Source organism: Amblyraja radiata, chromosome 2, assembly GCF_010909765.2.
Source record: "Amblyraja radiata isolate CabotCenter1 chromosome 2, sAmbRad1.1.pri, whole genome shotgun sequence".
NCBI classification, from domain to species: domain Eukaryota; kingdom Metazoa; phylum Chordata; class Chondrichthyes; order Rajiformes; family Rajidae; genus Amblyraja; species Amblyraja radiata.
In genome coordinates, this window is record NC_045957.1 from 63,755,340 (window position 1) to 63,780,575 (window position 25,236).

Below are 25,236 nucleotides of genomic sequence, written 5' to 3' on the forward strand. Positions count from 1 at the left end.
TAGGCGGCTCTAAAAGTCAACCAGGGGAATTAGATTCAGAAAACCACTGGCATTAAATTAAGCCAACAAATGTGAATACACAAGGCTCATCAAGCCAACCGGTTGGGATAAAGCAGGTCAACCTAAGGGAATAAAGGTGGGTCCACAAATATTCCAATGGGAATAATGGTGGCCAACCAATGGGAATATGGAAGGGTAATAAAGCCAGCACATGGGATTAAAATAGGCAAACCAACTGGAATAATAACAGAATCTCAGCAGGCCACTAAGGAGAAAAAGGGAAACAAAGCAATTATTGGTAATGAAGGAATCTCATTAGATCTACCAAAGGAGATAAATGTGACTACAAAGCTCAACCGATGGGGATAAAGTAGGCAAACCAATCGGCTTAAATGACGCTCTAAATCGGGATAAAGTAGTATCAGAAAGACCAGTGGGAATTTGCAAGATTATCAGGCCAACCAACAAGAATAAAGATCTGTTCAAAAGTTTACCAAAACGATAAAATTAGGCCAACTGATGGGAATAAACAAGGGCAAGCAGTGAGGGAAATGAGGGGGCATAAACAACTTCAATCAGGACAAAGAAATATGGCTCCAGAAATCAACCGATGGAGTTAAATCCAACACAGCCGGGCGATTTAATGGGCAGCTCAGCAGCGCAACCAATGGGAATAGAACAGGTTAGCCAATGGGGAGAACGGTCTCATCAGTCCAACAAATGGAGACAGTATTGGTACAGTACAAGTAAACCTTGCATTCCCGCTCTCTCCGTTCTTCCCCAACCCTACTCGTTAATACTTTCACCGTCCATTCGTTATCACCTCTTCCACAGCTAACACAGTGGACCATTGTGGGCTCCATCATTCCTTGGTGCCTGCCCTGATTTGTTCTGTACCCTTCACGTCTCTCGTTTCCCTCTCAATCTGAGGAAGGGTCTGAAATATACTCGAGGAACTCTGCTCTATAATCTTTGAATGACAGCGCGGCCCAACCGCCCGCCTGGCCGGCCGAGCTCACCACGCGTCATCACGTCCCGTCCTGCGTCCGGCCGGCCAGGTTCACCACGCGTCATCACGTCCCGTTCTGCGCCCGGCCGGCCAGGCTCACCACGCGTCATCACGTCCCGTCCACCGCCCGGCCGGCCGAGCTCACCACGCGTCATAACGTCCCGTCCTGCGCCCGGCCGGCTAGGCTCACCACGCGTCATCACGTCCCGTCCTGCGCCCGGTACACAAAATTGCTGGGGAAACTCAGCGGGTGCAGCAGCATCTATGGAGCGAAGGAAATAGGCGACGTTTCGGGCCGAAACTCTTCTTCAGACTGATGGGGGGGGGGGAGAAAGAAGGAAAAGGGGAGGAGGGGGAGGAGCCCGTGGGCGGGCGGGTGGGAGGGTGGGAGGAGACAGCTAGAGGGTTAAGGAAGGGGAGGAGACAGCAAGGGCTAGCAAAATTTACCTGCCGGCCGGGCTCACCACGCGTCATCACGTCCCGTCCTGTGCCCGGCCGGCCAGGCTCACAACGCGTCATCACGTCCCGTCCTGCGCCCGGCCGGCCAGGTTCACCACGCGTCATCACGTCCCGCCCTCCGCCCGCCGTGTGACGTCAGGTCAGGGCACGTCCCCCGCTCTGTGACGTCCCCAGCAAAATAAAGATGACCACGCTTCGTTATTTGAAAGAAAACATGGCGCTTTTGTCTCTGCGGAGTAAGGTTAATATCAAGATTTGACGAATATAAGTTATGGTTCGGTCACAGGTCACAGAATGTCCTGCCCGTGTTCCTCGCAGCGCCCGCTCATTGGCGGGAGGGGTGAGAGGCTCCGCCTGCTGATTGGCCGTTGCTGCTGCCAATCCCTGGCGACGGCCCTCGCTTCTCATTGGCTCCGTCAGCATTGTGTGCTCGTCATGACGCGTCGTCGTCCTTCCCACTGATTGGTCCGTGGGCCGCCAGTCAGGCAGGTAACCCCGCTTCCATTGGCTGATTGCGAGCTGCCTCGCAGAGTGATTGGTTAAACCCCGCAAGTCCCGCCCACCTGTCCTGAGGCGGCGTCAGACGTCAGGCGTGTGAGAGGCGGCGGGTTGGGCCCGTTAACCTCTCACCCATTTACCACACAAATGGCTCCATTGGACACCTACAGCTATTTACTTTTACCAACAAGCTGAGCTGACAGGAAAAAGTCTGAGAAGTGACTGACCCTCTGCCACAAGAACCGACTTGACATTAAACCTTTGTGTGCCACTGACAGGAAGGCAAAGATACCCCGCCAGGCCGAGGGGCTTCATCCAACAGCCCCCATCAAAACCCATATAGACGAGCATTCAATCCTGACCGAAATCTGAGGCGTTTGGCTAGAAGGGGGAAGAAGGTCTAGGCGGTGTTGCATTCTGCCCTTCAGCCCTAAGATGTCCTCAGTTGGCTTCGATGACTTCTCGGGCCCCTGCTCCGAGTTGGCCTTGCCGCCACTCTTCGGTGGCAACATCCTGGAGAGCGAGCTGGAGCAGGAGGTGGAATTTGCGGACACTGGGCTGAATGGCGACACTGCGGAGGAGGAAGGGGCAGCGAGGCTGCGGGAGCTGTACCGAAACAAGTACCACGCGTTACAGAGAAGATGTAAGGAAATTGAAACGGTGAGTGTCAGAAGAGCCAATTTAACACCCAATTGCTCTGAGTGTGAATCCAGCTTCAGGAAGAGGTAAGCAGGGTTGTTACTTAACTGAAGAAGTGTTACATTGTTGGGGGAGATGTATGAAACTTTGAGCAGATCAGGCAGCATCTGTGGAAGTAGAAACGGAATCAACATTTCAAGTTTGGATCAAACTGGGAAGGAGAGAAAACAAATCGGTTTATAATTAAAGCCATTGATTTATTCAAGACGTAAACAGACCCGGGGTAGAAGATTGCAACCTTCACGTGGTCCGCCCTGTTTCGACTAATGCAATCAACTCGACGTGCACACACAGAAGATCAAATAGAACAAGTTGTCCTACAACTTTAGGCTGTGCACGCCACACGAAAGAAGTGAAGAAGAAGAAGTAAACAGACCCTTCAGCCCAGTTGACCAAATTGGCCAACCTGCAAATATTCTGATTTGCGAACATTTGAACTTTTTCTGAACTTTTAACATCTATTTTCCTGACAAATGTCTATCAAATGCTGTTGTTGAAACTGCAACAACCACTTACTTGGGCAGCCCGTTCCATATACATACCACCTGTGTGGGTGAAAAAATATGTATTTATTATTATTAAATCTCTCCCCTCTCACCTTAAACCTATATTTGCTCTGGTGTTTGATTCCCTAACCAAAGAAAGGATGTGCATTCACTTTTTATGTCCCTCATGATTTATGTTTGCCCCTTTGAGCAATAAAGTCCTAGCCTGCCATTCTCGCTCTATAACTCAGTCCCTCAGTCCTGACACATCCTCAAAATTCTTATCCACACACTTTCCAGACTAATGGCATATTTTCTCTAGAAGGTGACCAAAATTCAACACTATGCCACCTGGTGTGGTATCATCAATGCCTTTTACAACTGCAACATAACATCCCAACTTATGGATACAATGTCCATTAATGGCCTGATGAAGGCCAGTGCCAAAAGCTGCTTTCACCACCCTAACTGTGACATCACTTTCAGAGAATTCTGTACTAGCCCACTTACCCAACTGATCAGGATCTGACTATAATTCTTGATAACCATTTTCGCCATCTATTTTATTCTCATCTGTAAACTTACTAACCAGTGCTTCATCCAAATCCAAATAATTAATATGGATAACAAATAACAATGGGCCCAGCACCAACCCTTGACGCACACAATTAGTCACGAGCCTCCACTTTGAAATAACAACCTTCCATCACCACACTCTGCTTCTTCCCAACAAGCCAATTTTTTATCCAGTCGGCTAGATCACCCTGGATCACATACAATCTAATCTCCCAAGCAGTCTCCCATTCAGATCCATAGCAAAAACCTTGCTGAGGTCCATAAAACCTTTTTTTTAATTTCAAAGATCTCCCATGCACAAAGTCACGCTGACTATCCCTAATCAACCCATCTTTCCAAATGCACGTACATCTTCTCAGAATCCCCTGCAGTAACTTGTCTTCGCCAGTTGTTGGGCTTACTTGTCTATAGTTTCCACTTTTTTTATTTGCAGCCTTTCTTAAATAAAGACGCGTCAGCCATCCACCACCTCTCTGGCTCAGGATTCCTGAATATACTGGTTTAGGCCCAGAGATTTAGCTACTTCATCCTTCTGAAAACGACCAACAACTCCCACTGTTAAGCGGACCATGCCCAAGATATCCCCATCATCTTTCTTGAGTTAGTGTTCATGCCTCTTTACACAAAAACACAGAAGAGAAATATTAATTGAGTAGCTCAATCTATTCATCTTGATAAACACATAGACGTTTACTTTGTAAGTAACATTAGCTATTCTTACTTCAAAGTAGCATTAGCAAATTTGCAGATGACACAAAGCTGGGTGGCAGTGTGAACTGTGAGGAGGATGCTATGAGAATGCAGGGTGACTTGGACAGGTTGGGGGAGTGGGAGGATGCATAGCAGATGAAGTTTAATGCGGATAAATGTGAGGTTATCCACTTTGGTAGCAAAAACAGGAAGGCAGATTACTATCTAAATGGCGTCAAGTTGGGAAAAGGGGAAGTACAACGGGATCTGGGGGTCCTTGTACATCAGTCTATGAAAGTAAGCATGCAGGTACAGCAGGCAGTGAAGAAAACGAATGGCATGTTGGCCTTTATAACAAGAGAAATCGAATATAGGAGCAAAGAGGTCCTTCTACAGTTGTACAGAGCCCTAGTGAGACCACACCTGGAGTATTGTGTGCAGTTTTTGTCCCCTAATTTGAGGAAGGACATTCTTGCTATTGAGGGAGTGCAGCGTAGGTTTACAAGGTTAATTCCTGGGATGGCAGGACTGTCATATGTAGCAATGTTACAAAATTTTGAGATTTTAAAAATCAAGTGCAATTTATCCCATCAGATAAAGCATAAAAAGAAGTTTAATTTGACACCTAATTCACTTTCATATCTCAAGTATTTAAAATGTTATGGCCATTTTCATACTCGGAAATTAGCATCTTGTTCCCTATTGATTTTCTATGGACATAACAAAAAATCTGTGATCGTGGACAGTCAAAAGCACATAACTTTCTTAAAAATTAAGAGAACTGAATGAAATTTTCAGTTATCATAGATTGAAGCATTCTGAAACAAATATAAAATAATCTTACTTGGATGACCTGAAATTAAAGCATATAATTAGTTAGTTACCCAATTGTAGCTAATTTCAAACTTCAATTACTAGATCTAAACATCTATCCATTTCTTAATAAATGATTAACATTTTTAAATAGCCTAAGTGCCCAAATAATATTCACAAATAATTCACAATAAAACATGATTTTTAAATCTCATTTACCTTAATTTATAGGCCAAATGGAAGGAATTTTGTGTTCAATTGCTGTAAATTAAAGTCCATTTAAATCTTTCTAGTGGGATCCTGTGAACGCGCTGGTTTAGAACGTTCACATTGCGATAGATTTGTGCCCTCAAATGCCCAGAAAAATACTGCGGGATATAATGGGGCCCAAATTAGCTACTCGCAACATTAAACTTTGTATAAAAGGATCTTAAGAAGCCCTTTTTAATGTAAAAATAAACAGCCTACCTTCTGTTGTCCCCTGTATGAGATCCGGCCGTTGCCGGCGGTCGCGGGTTTAGAGGTTAATTTTTAAACTACTCTAACAATTAGATAAAGCCCTTAAAAGTAATAATAGCTAAAGTGACGGAATCTTCCAGCGATTTTTCGTTAATAATTAACTAGGCTGAACATCCTCGATTTGAACAGCCTAGGGAAAATCGCGTTTTAAACCCGCCCCCCTCTAAACGGCGCCAAAATCGCGCACACGGGCTGGGACAGATTTTCAGTGACGCTTCAGGTACGCTTTGCAACATACCTATCATATGCTGAGATAATGGAGCAGCTGGGCTTGTACACTCTGGAGTTTAGAAGGATGAGAGGCTATCTCATTGAAACATATAAGATTGTTAAGAGTTTGGACATGCTAGAGGCAGGAAACATATTCCCGATGTTGGGGGAGTCCAGAACCAGGGACCACAGTTTAAGAATAAGGAGTACGCCATTTAGAACGGAGACGAGGAAACACTTTTTCTCACGGAGAGTGGTGAGTCTGTGGAATTCTCTGCCTCAGAGGGCGGTGAAGGCAGGTTCGTTGGATGCTTTCAAGAGAGAGCTAGATAGGGCTCTTAAAAATAGCGGTCAGGGGATATGGGGAGAAGGCAGGAACGGGGTACTGATTGGGGATGATCAGCCATGATCACATTGAATGGCGGTGCTGGTCTAAGGGCCGAATGGCCTACTCCTGCACCTATTGTCTATTGTCTTTGGTTATTTAAGGGGCCCTATTCTCCCCCAAGTTACTATTTTTTTCCTTCATATGCTTATAAGATACCTGGGGATTTCCCTTAATTTTCCCTGCTATCTAATTTCTCATTTTTGTCCTAATTTCCTTTTTAAATACACTCCTGCATCCTTATACTCCTCCAGGGATTCACTTAATCCTAGATGCCTGTCCCCAACATACCTCTTCCTTGCTTCTGACGGGAGTCTTAATATTTCTTGTCATCCAAGGTTCCTTACTCCTGCCAGCCTTGTCCTTCATTGTAACAGGAGCTTGGAGGCTTTATACTTTGTGCAGTTTAATGATGTCAACATTTATTTTGCCCCAATTAACTTGTGAACATGTTGTGTCCTTTCCCATAGATATTTAAAAACATTTTAAAAGTATATTCACTGCTCCCAAAGTGATCTCCCACTGACACTTCAGTCACTTGCTGTGCCTGTTTCCCAAGAGTAGGTCGTTTTACCCTCTCCATGCTAGGTACCTCGATATATTGCATGAGAAAACTTTTCTGAATATATATAACAAATTCCACCCCATCTGAACTCATAGCACTATGGCAGTCTCAGTCTAAATTGAAAATGTTAAAATATCCCACTATAACAACCCTATTATTCTTGTAAATTTCAGCAGTCTCCCTGCATATTTGTTCCTCTAATTCCCTTTGGCCATTCAGGGGCCTATAGTACAGTATCAACAAGGTAATCATCCCCTTTTCATTTCTCATAAACCTTCACTGAATGATTTCAGTAATTTTATCCTGGATTACTGTTTAAAGTAAATAGGGTCAAAGAGATTTCTGATATTAAGGGAATCGATGGAGATGGGACGCTGCTGGCAAATTCATTTCACTTGCACTTTATGTGCAACCGACGAATAAAACTGATATTGATTGATATTGAATAGGGCAGGAAGATGGCACTGGGTTAAAAAGGAGCCTTGATTTGTTTGGATGGGGCAGCAGGCTTGAGAGTTTGAGTGCCCTCTGCCTGCATCGACTCCGTCTATTAGGTCTTAACCGCAGGCACATTGACTAACAAATAACAAAGATTGAATTGCCATTCACAATTTCTGTTCCAGGTAAATGAAAAACTCTTGAACAGACTAAAAAACGTAAGGAAGATAACGCAGAGGTTGAAAAAGGAACGAAGGTACCATTTACAGTGGTGTTCTTGGTGGTGTTACTCTATAACTGCCCGGTAAACCCCGAGTTGCAGAAAGACAGGAAATCAGCTAGGGTTCCTGCTCCCCGATCCTTACCCAGTGGCCTGTTTATTAGAGTAAGGAAGGAGAGGAGAAATTAGCCAAGGTTTCTACTCCCAATCATAAAAAGCTTTTCACTCAACCTCAGTACACGTGATAATAAACTAAACTGAACCCAGTAACCTATGGATTGGAGCGAGGAGAGGAAATGAGACGGGGTTACTGTTCCCAATCCCTTTCTCGTGATATCTGGGTTAAAGAGAGAGTGGATGTAATTGTGATATGACCCTTGGTTCAGAGAGAAAGGGAAAAACAGCCGGATCACAGCTCTGTGACCCCCCCTATGTTTGATGGAAATCAACCAGGGTGTGATATGCTCTTGTCTTTCTCTGTGCTCACCAGGTTCCTGATGAAGTGTCTGGATTCTCATGGTGATTCCTACCGCACAGCCCAGCTGACCATACTGCTTGAGGTAATGATTGCTCTTCGAGCTCAGTATTAAACATTATCACTGACTTCCTCTCCACAGTCCTCGCCTGAAAACTCTTTGACACTACGTTTCCCATTCCTCTTATTCAAACCACTCCACATCCATCATTCCTTCCCTGTCTCAGTAACCCATTGAGATCTCTAGGCTCCTTCAGTGCTGGCCTCTCTCCCACTCCCCAGCCATTGTTGCTGCACCTTCAATTGTCAAAATCACTACTGGGGTGCCCATCCTCCCCACTTTAGCCCTCTTTAATCTTTCTCCCTTGAGTTGGTTTCCTTTAAAGATGTATCACGTTGCTCATTTGGAAGTTGTTCTATGGGGATCAATTTTTCTCAGCCAATCTCAGGGCAAGGTGGGAAAGAAGCATTCTCGATCTCAGCTGATGCCTCTGGAAGTCGAGGGAAAAGGGGGAGAGAGAAGTACTAGATTTCTCGTAATTTATCTTCGCCAACCATTCTCCTGAGTTTCAGTGTTACTGGCCCAACCCCATACAATCCCTCAGGAGGTGGATCATCCTTGAATCGGGGATTGGGGACAGAGTTCCAGGATTCAATCCCATTCACAATGAAGGAATGGCTGATGTATTCCAAAGTTGAGACGGTGAAGAAGAAGTATTCTCCTTCACTCAGTACCCATGACCTACTGGGTGGTGGAGGTTACAGGTTTGGAGGTGCTGTTGGACAGGCCCAGGCAAGGACCCATGGTGCATGTTGTAGACGGTGCACACAGCAGCCATGGTGCTGTGGTGGTGGTGGGCTGCTTTGCTCTGAATCGTGTCAAGCTTCTTGAGTTTTATTGGAGCTCAACTAACCCAGCCAAATAGAAAATATCTCATTACACTTGTGATTTGTGAATGGTGGAAGAGTGATGGCGAATGCGTGGCAGAGGGTGAGTCAAGGACAAACATCCACACATATGGAGAATAATCCAGCACACTATTAATAGCAATGTTACAAAATGTTGAGATATAAAAAATCAAGTCTGTAATTTATCCCATCAGATAAAGCATAAAAAGAAGTTTAATTTGACACCTAATTCACTTTCATATCTCAAGTATTTAAAAAGGTATGGCCATTTTCATACTCGGAAATTAGCATCTTGTTCCCTATTGATTTTCTATGGACATAACAAAAAAGCTGTGATCGTGTGCAGTCAAAAGCCCATAACCTTCTTAAAAATTAAGAGAACTGAATGAAATTTTCAGTTATCGTAGATTGAACCATTCTGAAACAAATATAAAATAATCTTACTTGGATGACCTGAAATTAAAGCATATAATTAGTTAGTTACCCAAGTGTAGCTAATTTCAAACCAATTACTAGATCTAAACATCTATCCATTTCTTAATAAATGATTAACATTTTTAAATAGCCTAAGTGTCCAAATAATATCCATAAATAATTCACAATAAAACATGATTTTTAAATCTCATTTACATTCATTTATAGGCCAAATGGAAGGAATTTAGTGTTCAATTGCTGTAAATTAAAGTCCATTTAAATCAGCTTTCTAGTGGGATCCTGTGAACGCGCTGGTTTAGAACGTTCACATTGCGGTAGATTTGTGCCCTCAAATTCCCAGAAAAATACTGCCGGATATAATGGGCCCAAAATTAGCTACTCGCAACATTAAACTTTGTATAAAGGGATCTTAAGAAGCCCTTTTTAATGTAAAAATAAGCAGCATACCTTCTGTTATTTGCTCTATGCGAACCTGACAGCTGCCGGTGGTCGCGGGTTTAGAGATTGATTTTTAAACTACTATAACTATTATACGAGGCCTTTAAAACTAATAATAGCTTTTGCGACGGGGTCTTCCAGCGATTTTTCGTTAATAATTAACTAGGCTGAACATCTTCGATTTGAACAGCCTAGGGAAAATCGCGTTTTAAACCCGTCCCCCTCTAAACGGCGCCAAAATCGCGCACACCCGCAGCGACAGATTTTCAGCGACGCTTCAGGTAGGCTTTGCAACATACCTACTATTAACTTGTGCCTTATTGATCACACTTGTAGATGTGGAAAGGTTTAGTGAGCCACTCACTGCAGGATACCCTGCCTCTGACCTTTGTAGCTACATTATTTAGGTGGCTGGTCTGACTGAGTGTTTGGGCAGTGCTGATCCCCAGTCGGGACATGACAATGGCCATGCCATGGTTTTGGGAGTTTGTTTGGTGACCAGTGTCTATACGTCTGCAGGACGAGGGCAGCCGAGGTGCTGAGGAGACGCTAGTGGACACACATCCCCCGAGCAGCCAGCTCCCAGAGGGAGAGGAAGCCCCAGCGGCCAGACACAGCTCACAGGGATCGGTCAGTCCCACGCCCAGTGAGGGGGGCACGCACAAAAGGAAGAGGGCAAAGGACGACAGGGAGGCCCCACCCAACAAGAGACAATTGACTTCCTTCTATAAATTCAGCCGTGACATCCCCAAACAGGTACGGTAGCCCCCCCCCCCTCCCCCTCCCTGGGCGTGGGGCTCATTGGCAGTGTGGATATTGGGGAATGCAAGGGGGTCGGGTCCATTGGATTTTAGCTGTGGGAGTGAACGGGACGGGGTTAGGTCTGTTGGGATTGTCAACAGTGGGTATGAGATGGGATTGGGTGCATTGGGATTGTGGACAGTGTGAGTGGGAAGGGGTCAAATTCATTGGGATTGTGAACAGTGGGAGAGGCGGGTCCATTGGAGTACAGACAGTGGAGTGAGTGAGAAGGGGTCAAGTTACTTTGGATTATGGACAATGGGAGTAAATGGAAAGGGATCGGTTCTACTAGGATTGTGAACAGTGGGAATTGGGGGGGGGGGGGGTCAGGTCCATTAGAGTGCACACTGGGAGTGAGTGGGAAGAGATCAAGATCATTGGGAGAGTGGACAGTGGGATTGGACAGGAAGGAGTTACAGGGTTTCCTTTATTGTCATTCAGACCGAAGTCTGAACGAAATTTGTCTATTGGGATTTGTCTATTGGGATTAACCATCACTTCTTGTATCTTTTCCTTGCAGGATTCCAGCGACGGGGAGTTGTCACCCCGGGAAGGGAGTGAACCCATCTCCCATCCCTGGAACACTGAGAGCCCTGAAGGGAAGGTTGTTTATAGAGAGTACCCCAGCCCAGCTGTCTACCCCGAGTTTGACTGAATTCCACAATCCTGGGCTTGGAGACAACAGAGGAAGGGGGCTTGTGTGTGGACAGAGACTGATACTTGGAGGCAGACCAGTTCAAGGAACCTGAACCCCCACCCCAATCATTCCAGGGCCCAATCCCTCAGATACCCATCCACACGTTTATATCAATGACAGCAGTGTCATTTAAATAAAGCAGCAAAACTTTAATATTAATGGGATCTTCATTTCAGTCGTGTTGTCCTGAGTGCCCACACTGCGGGAAGGGCGGTGAGGGAGGGTGACAGTGTGGGGGGAGCGCTGAGGAAATGCCACGTTGCAGGAGGGGCAGTGAGTGAATGCTGCGGTGTGGGTGGAGAGCTGCCCACTTTGTTACGGAAGGGACAGTTAGGGGGTGTGGTGGTGTGGGAGGAGCGCTGAGGAAATATAACGTTGTAGGACGGGCGGTGAGGGAGAGCTACGCTTTGGAGGGATGATAAGGCGCCACTGCATAGTGGGAGGGGCGGTGAAGTGTATCAGATTATAATATAGCAGTGGGGCATATCAGTGTCACAGTGAAGGGTTTGAGGCGATTCAGTGTCACAGTGATGGGTGTGATGCATATCAGTGTGTCACAGTGAAGGGTTTGAGGTGTATCTGTCACATGAATGGATGTGATGCATATCAGTGTGTCACAGTGAAGGGTTTGAGGCGTATCAGTGTCACAGTGATGGGTGTGATGCATATTTGTGTCGCAGTGAAGGGCGGAGGCGTGCAATTCTGGTTGCCCCATTACAGGAATGATGTAGAGGCTCTGGAGAGGGTGCAGAGAGGCTTTATCCATTGCATAGCTGCCAAGTACGGATTTTCTGTATTTTGTATGGAAATGCGATAAGAATACGGATTATTTGTTAAATACAGATTTTTTTTCCAAATCGGCCCGACCCCGTTTCATCTTGCTCCTTAAAAAATGCAAGGATATAAAAAGTTATACTGTACCTCTAAAAATTATAGCAGATTAAATCTATTAGTATTTTAAATTTCAAGATCTGGGTGATTATTTTTGTAAGCTTTGATCTGCCTGTCCCGCTCCAGGTTTAAACAGCGCTGTCAGTTTAGCGTGTGGGAATTTAAACAAAGAGCTGTCGGCTACAGCTCTATGGGTTCTAAATATAGCGCTACCGGCTGGAACGCTATGGGCTTTAAACATAGCGTTATGGCCACAGCGCTATGGGTCACAGACTGTTCGGGGAGGGAGAGAGGGAGGGTGGAATAAGAGAGGGAGGGAGAAAAAAAGGAAGGGGGGAGAGAGTGAGGGAAAGAGAGGAAGGAGGGAGAGCGAGGGAGGGAGAGGGCGGCTACCAAAATGGCTTCTATATCATCATCTGGAGCTAAAAACAGGAAGCAGCCATTCAAACAGCAGTATACAAAGAGATGGCAATGAATGCACGGTAGAAGACATGTCAATTGGTAGCAATGTTATGCATTCTTGTACTCTTACATGGGTATGACCGCACATTTAAAAAAAAAACATTTTTACAGCAAAATGACACCGTGTAAAAATACTGATTTCCTCAGCAAAATACTGATTTTCAGGTACTAGAATACTGAAATGCTCTGACAAAACTTGGCAGCTGTGCCATTGCAGTAAGAATGTGGAGACTCTAGAAAAGGTGCAGAGAAGACTTGGCTGGAATAGAAAGTATTAGCTACAAGGAGAGGATGGACAAACATGATTGTTTTCTCTGTAACTCTGGAGATTGAGGGGAGACCTGATAGAAGTATACTAAATATGAGAGGCATAGATAGGGTAGATAGTCAGAACCTTTTTCCTAGGATGGAATTATTAGATCCTAGAGGGCATAATTTTAAGGTGAGTGGAGCAAAGTTTAAAGATTATGTTTTTGTTTAATAGAGGGTGGTGAGTGCCTGGATGTTGGTTTAGACAGATATAATAATGATGTTCAAGAGTCTTCTGGATAGGCACATAGATATGCAGGAAATGGAGAGATATGGATTATGAGCAGGCATCCAGAGGAGGAGCCATCCTGGTGCACGGCTGCTAGCCAGCAGCAGTCCGTTTTAATTCGTTTTTTTAATAGTTTTTAGTGAGTCCTGTTTTTCGTTCGTAGGGGATATGGACTTTTTAATGTGGGGGGTAGGTGTCTACTTTATTTCTAGGTCCCTACCTGGTCGGTGTGGCAGCTTTTTCTCCGGGCTGCCCGTCGACCCGTCCTCGTGGCCTACCAGCGGGCTTGGAGCGCCGTTTCCTGGCGGGGATCGCTCAGCACCTCGGCCTCGGTGGCGGCACAGCGCTGGAGCGCTATCGCGGAGCGGAGCGGGCGATGCCTTGCCTGGGTCGCCGCGCTGGATCGACGCGCTGGAGCTCTGGTGAGCTGGACCGCCAAGAGCAACATCTCCGGGCTGCGGGTCTGCGGAGCGGAGAAGCGGCGCCGACTTCAACATCGGGAGCCTGGGAGCTCCAAACCGGCGCGGCCTTGTCAGCTTCGGCAGCCACGGTCTCCAGCCAGGAAGCGGGGAAATCCTGTAAGTCTGTGTCCAAGATGGCTGCCGTGAAGAGAGAGTGGACGCTGGCGCGCTTTGGCTGCCGCTGCTCTCTCTTCACATTGTGTTTTTGATTTTCTGTTTTTGGACTGAATTCTGTTTTTAATTTGTGTCTCTGTGATGTCTTTATTACTTATTTTATTCTGTATTATATGTTTTTATTCCTATTAATCTATGTAAGGTGTCCTTGAGATGTCTGAAAGGCACCCATTAAATAAAATTTATTATTATCATTATAGATAAGAGTTTGTCTTGGGTAGATACAAAATGCTGGAATAACTCAACGCGTGAGGCAGCTTCTCTGGAGAGAAGAAATGGTTGATGTTTCGGGTCGAGACCCTTCTTCAGACCGATATCAGGGGAGGGGGTGTGACAAAGATAGAATGTAGTCGAAGACAGTAAGACTAGTGGGAGAACTGGGAAGGGGAAGTGGATGGAGAGAGAAAGCAAGGGCTATCTGAAGTTAGAGAAGTCAATGTTCATACCGCTGGGGTGTAAACTACCCAAACAACATATTGAGGTGCTGTTCCTCCAATTTGCGTTGGGCCTCACTCTGACAATGGAGGAGGCCCAGGATAGAAAGGTCAGATTGGGAATGGGAGGGGGATTTGAAGTGCTGAGCCACCAGGAGATGAGGTAGGTTAATACTGACTGAGCGGAGGTGTTCAGTGAAGCGATCGCCGATGCTGCGCTTGGTCTCGCCGAAGTTGAAAGTTGACACCTCGAACTGCGGATACAGTAGATCAGGTTGGAGGAGGTGCAAGTGAACCTCTGCCTCACCTGGAAAGACTGTTTGGGTCCTTGGATGGGGTCTATGAGGGAGGTAAGGGGACAGGTGTTGCATCTCCTGTGGCTGCAGAGGAAAGTACACCTGGAACAGCGATACAGTAGTTGATGTTATGTCTTGACATGTTTGGGACCGAGTTATGGGCCGAAGGTTCCCGTGCTGTATTGTTCTATGTTCTGGTGGTGTAGTTGGCAATGTTCTCAAAACCTGCGCAGACCAACTAGTTGGAGTTTTTGTGAACATCTTCAAACTTTCACTAATATAGTCTGAGTCCCCACCATCTTTAAAAAGAAATTTAAAGATCTTGTGTTCAAGCAGTAACATGACGTGACATGCCTCAATGACCCTACTGACTGGTGGTACTCATAAGATCATGTGATAGGAGTAGAATTAGGCTATTCGGCTCATCAAGTCTACTCCGCCATTCAATCATGGCTGATCTATCTCTCCCTCCTAACACCATTCTCCTGTCTTCTGTCCATAACCTATGACACCCGTACTAATCAAGAATCCATCTATCTCAGCAAATATATCCACTGCCTTTGCCTCCACAGCCTTCTGTGGCAAAGAATTCCACAGATTCATCATCCTCTGACTAAAGAAATTCCTCCTCATCTTCCTAAAGGGCGGCACAGTGGCGCAACGGTAGAGCTGCTGCCTGACAGCGCCAGAGACCGGGTTCAATCCTGACTACGGATGCTGTCTGTATGGAGATTGAACGTCCGTTGTGAAAGAATAATACTTTATTATCACATGTGACATGTCACAGCAAAATTCTTGGAAGGGCTTCAAGAGGATGGCTGTGACACAAACATGCAATCTCATTGACTCTCCACTCTGCACTGGACCACTTGGACAACAGGTATGTCAGATTTTTTTTTGTCGTTCAGTCAATCTTCTATCCATTCTCTTATCATCCCTCGAATACCATGGGCTCCTATATTGTTTATTAGCCTCACATGCAGCACTTTATCAAAGGCCTGAAACTCCATGTAAACAACATTGATTGACTCCTTTGTCTATCTTGCTGTTTACTTACTCAAAGAATTCCAACAGATTTGTCAGGCAAGATCTCCCCTTCACAAAACCATGCTGACTTCAGCCTATTTTATCGTGTGCTTCTAAGTGCTCAGAACCTTCATCCTGAATAATGGACTTTAAAATCTTACCACTGAAGTCAGGCTAATCAGCCTTTTGCCACGCCACGACATTTGTAATTTTCCATTCCTTTGGAACCATTTCTGACTTTAGTGATTCTTGAAATGTCACTCTAAAGCTGCCTCTTTCAGAACCCTGGGGTGTAGTATACCTGGTCCAGGTGACTTATCCACCTTCAGTTCGTACAGCTTCCCAAGCACCTTCTCCCGAGTAATAGCAATTCCACTAACTTCTGCGCCCTGAATCACTTGAATTTCTGGCATGTTGCTGGTGCCTTTTAGTTATTCCCTATTACTACTTCTCCAGCGTCATTTTCCAGCGCTCCAATGTCTGCTCTTGCCTCTCTTAATTTTTGTATATCTGAAGAAACTTTTGTTACCCTCTTTTATATGATTAGCTAGTTTACCTTCATATTTCAAATGTTCTCCCCTTATTGCCTTTTTATTTACCTTCTGTTGTTTTTTTTAAAGTTTCTCAATCCACCAGCTTTGCAATATTATTTGTCTTTAATGCTTTGTCTTTAAGTTAACGCTGTTTTTGACTTCCTTTGTCAGCAACAGTCGCATAATTTTCCCCTTAGAATCTTTCTTCCTCTTTGGGATGAAAAGATCCTGCATCTTTCAAATTACTCCCAGAAACTCCTACCATTGTTGCCCCAATTTCATTAATGCAAGGGTCCTTTTCCAATCAACTTTGGCCAGCATCTCCATTTATCATGCAGTCTCTTCACAATATGGCCATTCCAGGACATTCTTGTTTATATTGTTTCTCATGGTCAGATCATTCAGCTATAAAGCTATTGCAGCTATGCTCTCTCCATATGTCAATCACCTGACATTCTTTCACTGCTTCTTTTGTTCTGTAGTGTGTAGCATCTCTTTCTCTGTTTGTCTCCTGTCAAGATACTTGTCATCTCCATCTACACCTTAATTGCCGTGGAGTTACTACAAAGTCTCTTACCTTCAGTGATTATATTCAAGAGAACATTTTAGTGCGCTCTGTAATTTTTACTGCCAAGCCTGGTAGGTCACTTGCAAACCAGGTCAAACTTCAGTCTAGATTTTGTCTTGTGCTATGTTTTCACAGTATGTGTTAAACAAATGACAATAAACTAAACTGAACTGAACTGCTTGTCATTTGCCTACTACAGCCCACTAGATGTATTGAATATATATTTTTTATAATCATCAACTGTGAGTGGCATTTTCCCTTTGGAGTGAGAGGTTGAAGATTCGTGATTCATTCTTGTGACTTGAGAAGGACAATCTAGGCTGACAGTAAGTGCTGCAATGAAGGAAGGTTGCACTTTACATGAGACATTAAATTGAAATTCTATGCACCTTCTTGGTTCTGATCTTCACTATCTATAAAATACCTTATTATAGTCCATACAGACAATGTCTTTGGCCTTGCTTTTTCGAGTGATGGCGCCATCGAGTGTGGCTGCCTCACCTGCAGCTGTCTGTCCTTTCATTCTTTTTGTTATTTTTAGTCTTTTAAAGTTTGTTTTTGGAGGTCTTTTAGTCTTTTTTATGTGGGGGGAGGGGGAAACTGTTTTTCTTAGGCACTTCCTGGTCAAGGATTCGACTATTCTCCGAGCCGCATCTTCGCCCCCCTCCTCGCGACCTCCCATCTGGATTGGCGCGGACTTTCCTGCCGGAGACCGGCCAGAGCTTCAGCTTCAGCAGCACCGCAGCACTGGGTTCCATCGCGGAGCGAGCGATGCCTTGCCGGGAATCGCTGTGTTGGAGCTCCGGGGTGCTGGGAATGCCGACTTTGAACACCGTGGAGCTGTGATCTGCAGAGCTTCCAGCCGCTGGCGGTGCTGACTTTGACATCACGGAGCCTGGGATCTCTCGCCGAGGTCGCTAGCATTGAATCTCCGCCCAACTCAACCTGTGGATTTCGGAAGCCACGGACTCCGGAAGGAAGTGGCCGATTCAGAGGCTCCGGGCCGCTGAGAGTGTTCTTCCGTTCGAGGGCCTGAAACAAACATCGGGCCACCATTGCGGCGACTGTGGATGCCTCAATAGGCCCCGACCACGGGTGTACAGAGGAAGAGGACTGAACTTTGGTGCCTTCCCTCATAGTGGGAAACGTTGATTCCGCTGTGGGGGGATGTTTTTTATGTTTTATGTTAAATTCTAACGTGTTGTGTTTATCTTATGCTGCATGGTAACTCAATTTTCATTGCACCAATTGGTGTATGTGAAAATAAATGTCCTTTGTCCTCTCATTAACCTTTATGTTACTTTTTCAGAAAACTCAATCAGATTCATAAGAATCATAAGAAGTCTACTTGTCAACATCAGAATTCTAATCTTTGATAATCTTATCAATCACAAAGCTGGAGAAGGATCATGATATATTCATATTTTTTCCATAATTAACTCATATAAACAGATCGCTACTGAAAGCTTTTTTTTAAATGTCCTTAAGTACTGCAAACCTTCCAGTCCAAGCTTTCCTTGAGCTGCAATTACTACTAAGTGTAATGGTTAGTGGGGTGGGAGGAGAGGGAATGGAGGACTAATGCATATTGAGCAAAATCTCTGCCCCATATTCTTTTTTTTTTTTTTTTTAACCTTTATTTAACCAGAAGTCTCATTGAGATTAAAAATCTCTTTTACAAGAGAGTCCTGGCCAAGACAGGCAGCAGCACAGTTTCACAGTTACAGACAATAATTTAAAAACAACAGAGAATATATAAATAGAGTCACAGTCAGAACATCATCAAACAAAGCATGTACAGACAGAAGAGCCCGCTTCAACATCATTAAGAAGGGATTTAAATCTGTTTATAGAAACCAGCTCCTTAAGTTTCAGTTCATTCTGCAGCTGGTTCCATGCGAAGAGAGCAGCATAACTAAATGCCCTTTTCCCCAGTTCAGTACGGACTTTAGGTACAGTTAGTAAGAACAAGTCCTCAGAGCGGAGCTGATAAGTTCCTGTGCTTTTTCGAATTACATACTTCTGCAGGTATGAAGGAAGAACACAGAGGATAGTCTTATAAATAAGAATATGCCAATGATGGAGTCTGCGGGTGGACAGGGCAAACCATCCAACTTGAGCATACAAAGTGCAGTGGTGCGTGAGGGTTTTTAAATTAGTAACAAATCTCAGTGCTCCGTGGTAGACCGTGTCCAAAGACTGTAGGCATTTTGAAGATGCATTCATATATAAAACATCACCATAGTCCAACACAGACATAAACGTTGCAGCAACAAGTCCTTTTTTGGCTTCAAAAGAAAAACAAGATTTGTTTCTAAAGTAAAAACCTAATTTTATCTTTAGTTTTTTCACAAGTTGCTGGATATGAGGTTTAAAAGAGAGAGAATCGTCAATTATAATTCCCAGATATTTATATTGAGACACAGATTCAACCACAGAGCCCTGCAAAGTGGTGATAGGAGGGAGGTCCGAGGGCTTTGATTTAGCTTTAGTGAACAGCATGAGCTTTGTCTTGTCAGCATTTAAAACAAGTTTAAATCACACAGGTTACGTTGCACAGTGTTGAAAGCAGTTTGGAGCTGACAGAGAGCCTGATTTGGGGTAGACGCAGAGCAATATATCACTGTGTCGTCAGCATAAAAGTGAAAATTTGCGTTCGGAGCTTTATGCAATAAGCATTCCTTTCATTTATAATTTAAATAATGCTGTGTTTCATGTTGTAGTTCAGCATAACTGTTCACCAATAAATGGAATTCAAATGGACTCAATAATGTAATATCTCCAACTATGATTGTGGAATAAAAGGGTTGAGTGTTTTCCCCAGAATTATAGTGATTTTAATTTTAAAAATCCGTCTTTATTTTTGCAATTTTGAGAAGTCTGAAATGAACATGTTAAAAACACATTGAAGGCTATCACAAATACGTTCCCTGAACAAGAACAAGAGATGCTCTGTTTAAAACAAAATAAATATGTAGATGCTGAAATCTGAAACAGATTGTGAAGTGAGTAATTATATCTGCAATAGAAGTAAGACTTTATTATTTGGAGTGCAGAAATCTGGGGGTTATTTTTATGGAGGTCTATACAATAATGAGGGTAAATTGATAGGGTGAATGCACAAGGTCTTTTAGTCAGAGTAGGGGAATCAAGACCCAGAGGACATAGGTTTAAGGTAGATGGTGGGGAGGGGGAAATATTTAACACAAACCTGAGGGGCAACCTTTTTACACTGAAGGTGGTGCATATATGGAACTAGCTGCCAGAGGAGGTGGTTCATAGAGATATGGGGCAAACGCAGGCAGGTAGGACTAATGTAGATTGGGCAGTGGCGGACTGGCCAGGGTGTCAGCTTGCCCAAAGGCAGGTGGGCCCCTGATGAAGTGGGCCCCCTTTGTCTCCTGGCAACCAATATTTTTAGACCCAGTCTGCCACTGAGATTGGGTATCTTAGTCGGCATGGGCAAGTTGGTCCGATGGGTCCGTTTCCGTGCTGTATGACTCAATGACTATTTCAATCAAACCTGATAAGCTATTCTACTAAATCATTTGCTGCTTGTTATTTTAAAACTAAATCTAGTTTTCAGCAATATAATCCTAAAGTATGCATTTGTAAATGATCCTACTGAATATAACAGTTGAAATTATTGTTAATTATTATTATAATTAAACAGGATAGTTATAAGCATACCAAAAGTCTATTGACTCCTTTAATTTAGCTAATATCCAAGAAGGCAGTACAGGGAAGGTATAGTTATTTTTCTTTGTCCATCTAGCTTGATTGACTAACAATAATTGATGATGACAATGGACTGGAGGACCTGGCGTGGGAGGACCGCCGTGAGGGAGGGGGAATGGGGGGAAGAACAAAGGTGCAACTGGGGCGGGGGGGCGTGGTAATTGTAACTTTGTAAGCACCCTTTATGGGTGACTATTTGTATACCTTGGGGAAAAAGCAGGAACAGGGTACTGATTTTAGATGATCATCCATGATCATGTTGAATGGCTCGAAGGGACTGTCACCTCATGCATGAAGGTGTAGTTAGATGTGGCCCTTGTGGCTAAAGGGATCGGGGGTATGGAGAGCAGGCAGGTACAGGATACTGAGTTGGATGATCAGCCATGATCATATTGAATGGCAGTGCAGGCTCGAAGGGCCGAATGGCTTACTCCTGCACCTATTCTCTATGTTTCTATGTAGTTATTGATCTTATTAATTCAAACTCGACTGTCACCTCATGCCTTAATTTTAACTGCAAGTAGTGGCCACAAGGTGTCCTTCTGTCAATGTGAGTATAGTGGGTGATCACACACAAATACTTCAGTTTATGCGAGATTGAACTTTATCTATGATTTACAGCAATTCCATTTATTTTGTGACTTGCATGCAGGTATGTTTCCATACTATTTAAGAAACTTACTGTATATTTTCAGTAGGTACACAAAATTGCTGGGGAAACTCAGCGGGTGCAGCAGCATCTATGGAGCGAAGGAAATAGGCGACGTTTCGGGCCGAAACCCTTCTTCAGACTCATCCCCTCACCCGCTGAGTTTCCCCAGCAATTTTGTGTACCTTCGATATTCCAGCATCTGCAGTTCCCGTTTGAACACTGTATATTTTCAGTGTTGAGTATTTAATGAAGGATCGTCACACAGCTGATAGTGCTGCCATTTGGATAAGACCCTAACCTATCATAGAGGATTTCCTATTTTGACTTTCAAAGAAACTGAGAAATTAATATCCATCACATAGTTAACCTACTCATTTGTTCATTGCCTTTTGTGGAAGCAATGCTTGTGGCATTGCAATGTTTCTAACATTACCACTGTAATTGCACTTAAAAAATATTAAATTTTCAATTCAAATATTCTTTTTCTTTTTGTCCTTTTATTTTTTTTCTATTCCTCTCTTCTTTCTTTTATTTATTCACTTTGGCTACACTACTTTGGTAGTCTAGGGGTTCTATCTTTGCACATTCACTTTTTCTCTTTCTTGCTTTTTCTCCTTTTTTTCCAATTCTCTGAAAAGTTAAAATTGAAGCTGTACAATAATTGTATAATTTTATATGCCGTTGGTTCTATTTTGTACATTTGCTTCTAATAAAAAATATATATATATAAATAAATAATATTCAATTAACTGTAAAAACATTGAGCATGTCCTGGACTCATGATAAGTGCAAAATTCTTCCTTAAAATGTAAGAACAAATCTTTGAACAATATTGCTTATATTAGCTGATGTAGCATTCACCTTTCAACATTGTCATATTTTTTTAAATTCTGGTGATCATATTGAATGTAAATCAAATTAGTAAACTTGCTGGTTAAATGAGTGATACAATTCCTTTAACTTAATGCACATTTTAAACTCACAATACTTTTGTACCAGTGCTCCAGAGCAACTAGAAATGTTATCAGGATCTTAAACAGGAAGCAGTTTTTCATCTCAACTTAAATAGCCTCAAAGCTTGGACTTTGTTTATCAACCATTGTAGGTTTATCCAGTTCAATTTGAAGCGCATGCTGCAGGGCAAATTTATTACTTCCCCAAGGATGCATTTCGAAATAATAGCTAAATAATTTTAGTGCTTAGACAAGAGAAAAATCAATTCTATCCATCTTTATCTCCATACCAACGCTGCCAACTTTTGTAAAAGGTTATGATATCAGAATGTTGGCACTGCATCTCAGTAATACCCACCATTCCTTTGAGACAGGCTGGCAAAATGAACTCGCACATGGTGAAAGAAGGTGGTAATAGAACAAGTAAACTTTAAAAAGTTGGTCTGGAGGTGGTGTAACTGGGAATAGAAGAACCATTATCCTCATTCAGTGTTAAGTTCAGAAACCTAATAGAAAATCGAGGTGCTGTCTGTAAAGCTTACATTGGACTTAATTATTTTGTATATATAATTGGCTTTCCAGCCCTGGAATCCATGTGATCTAACCTTCTGGACCACCGTATCATGTGGGAACTAACTACGTCCAGTGATATTAAGAGCCACTCTGTCAGGGCAGGTCTGTGAAAACTGAATCCATTCTATTCTCTTAATTGCAAGGGCAGAGTAATCATCACAGCCAGGACACTTACAAAGACACTTCAGTGATGTCTACAGTCTGCTGAATCTGGAGTGGAAAAAATCATGATGGACTCTGAGTGTCACCTTGGAGTTGAAAGCTGAGATAATTTACAAAGCTCTTTATTTTTGAAGGCAATTATGTTCCATGTAAGAACGATTGCCAATCCTTCCTAAACCAATTGCATTCCTCCCTGCAGTATCTGCCACGTCTCCTGAGGTGTCTTCGGGATTTCACACCAATGTTCTGCTAAGACTTTTATTTCTGAAGGTAATCTTAGAACTTGTCTGACATGCCCACTTGATGTTGAGCAGAGCGGGAGGAGGATCTACCCCATAACCATTCATAATGAATTCAGTTTATGAGAATAAAGGGCAATCCAGTAATCAGGCACTCTCACTCGGCAAGATAAACTGCTTGTAGAGGGTGCAGCTCTGGAAACTGGTTCCAAAGAAAATAATTTTCTCTCACTTAATTTTAGGACATGGAAAATCAAGGATATTAGTGGTCTGCATTTGCTCTCAGCGGATGCTGTTCTTGGCTCAGAGTACTTAATTAAGGAAGCTACTCTGAGCATCCTGTAATAATATCTGTTGTCAACAGAGATGGAGAGAGCAATCAGAGCTGTAAGTGAATTAGGTGTGAGATTGTAATATGTATGGTGACACTTGTTATGGAATAGAAAGGATTCCACACATTGTAGACTTTCCACTGTGAGTGTCTTCATTTGCCTGGCACCTTTTGTTGTGGATGTAATGGGGCTAGTAATATCAATTATTTAGTACAATCTCCCAGTGGAAGCTCTGCAAACAACGGCATGCCAGGAAGATGTGGTAAAGCTATTAAAGAAAAAAAAGTGATCAGTGGGGTTGATCTGTTCCTTTCTAAAGCTGAACTCAGCTCCTGTGGAAATGTGTTAACTTTCCATAATTAGACGTAAAGGGATATGAGAGTAGGTTCAGCCCACTGCTGCTCAGGTCCCTATTCAATTGTACTTTATTTTCATGTGCACTAATGTGCAGTGAAATTCTTTTTTTGCATGTAGAGAATTATATATTGTTCAGTGACAATCCCACTATAAATCAGGCACGATCATACTATAAGAGTATAAGACAGTGGACTACACTGAGTCAGTGCACACGAGCCACCAAGTTTTAGGTGCGATCCTGTACCCTACAAGTCCAACATTTTTTTAAACAGTTAGTCTTAACTTGGCCATAAAGGCTCATTGTTCTGGCAGCGGCACTGGGTCTGACTTGCAGGGGTTGGCCTGGCCTTATGATGTGTCGATATCCTCTACCGCTGCAGGCCGCGTCATTCTGCACATTAGGCCACTTGGAGCAGTGCCCAATCTATTTGAGCCCCAGGCTGCTCAGGGTCTCCAGCAGCCCACTCTGTTGACTCAACCACATTGCCACTTCCTCAACAGCGGCCTGTGAACGTGCCATCCTTCACCTACAACAGCCATTGCTCAATCATCCTCTAAGCCTAGCCAGCTGTAGCAAATATAAGGCAAATTATGGTTAAGTCCCTTGGTATTGTTGTTTATCCACAGCAGAATAATGTAGGAGAGATAATTGCCTGCAGATCCTGGTGCTGGGGAGCATAGCAGATAGTGCTGGGAGTGGCAGCTGCCCAATTACCCCAAAGTTGGTACGTCCAGCCCACTTTATGAAATGAAAGCTGGAAATTGTGTTCAAATGTGTCTGTTTGATAATAGAGATGAAGTGAAAGGACAGTGTGTGAAAATGTTTTGAGAGACAGAGAGAGAGAGAGCGAGCAGCGTAACAAGAACTATTACAAAATAGAGAAAAGGATTAGTGAGAAAATAAATTTATACAGCATTGCATGAGGCAAGATCTCAGCTTTGCCATAAACATCAATCTAATCTCAGTAAGTTCTTGATCTCCCTAAGTTTGCACATTAGGGCAGGTACAGTGGCGCAGCAGTAGAATTGCTGTCTTACAACGCTTGCAGTGGCGGAGACCCAGGTTCGATCCCGACTACGGGTGCTGTCTGTACGGAGTTTGTACGTTCTCACCGTGACCTGCGTGGGTTTTCTCCGAGATCTTCGGTTTCCTCCCACACTCCAAAGACATACAGGCATGTAGGTAAATTGACTTGATAAATGTAAATTGTCCGTAGTGTGTGTAGGATAGTGTTAATGAGCAGAGATTGCTGTTTGGCGCGGACCTGGTGGGCCGAAGGGCCTGTTTCGCGCTGTATCTCTAAACTAAACTAAACAATGTAGAAATTCACCAATGAATCAATAGAGAAATGTAGAATAAATCTGTAAAGTAAAATGTTTGCCATCATTCACAGCACATAAAATATTACTGGGCATTAGAGGTTTACGATTAGACACAAAGTGCTGGAGAAACTCAGTGGGTCAGGCTGCATCTCTGGAGAACATGAATAGACGGCATTCGTCCAAAAGGTCGCTTATCCATATTC

General features: G+C 43.6%; 1 protein-coding gene across 1 annotated transcript; it reads left to right on the forward strand.

The window, feature by feature from the left end:
- The first annotated feature begins 2,039 nt into the window (after nt 1-2,039).
- On the forward strand, nt 2,040-11,480 carry tfpt (TCF3 fusion partner). The gene is made up of 5 exons (XM_033047842.1): nt 2,040-2,626; nt 7,532-7,602; nt 8,057-8,126; nt 10,343-10,579; nt 11,145-11,480. The coding sequence occupies exons 1-5, from the start codon at nt 2,402-2,404 to the stop codon at nt 11,277-11,279; spliced, it is 738 nt and encodes a 245-aa protein (XP_032903733.1). The 5' UTR covers nt 2,040-2,401; the 3' UTR covers nt 11,280-11,480.
- Nucleotides 11,481-25,236: the final 13,756 nt, after the last annotated feature.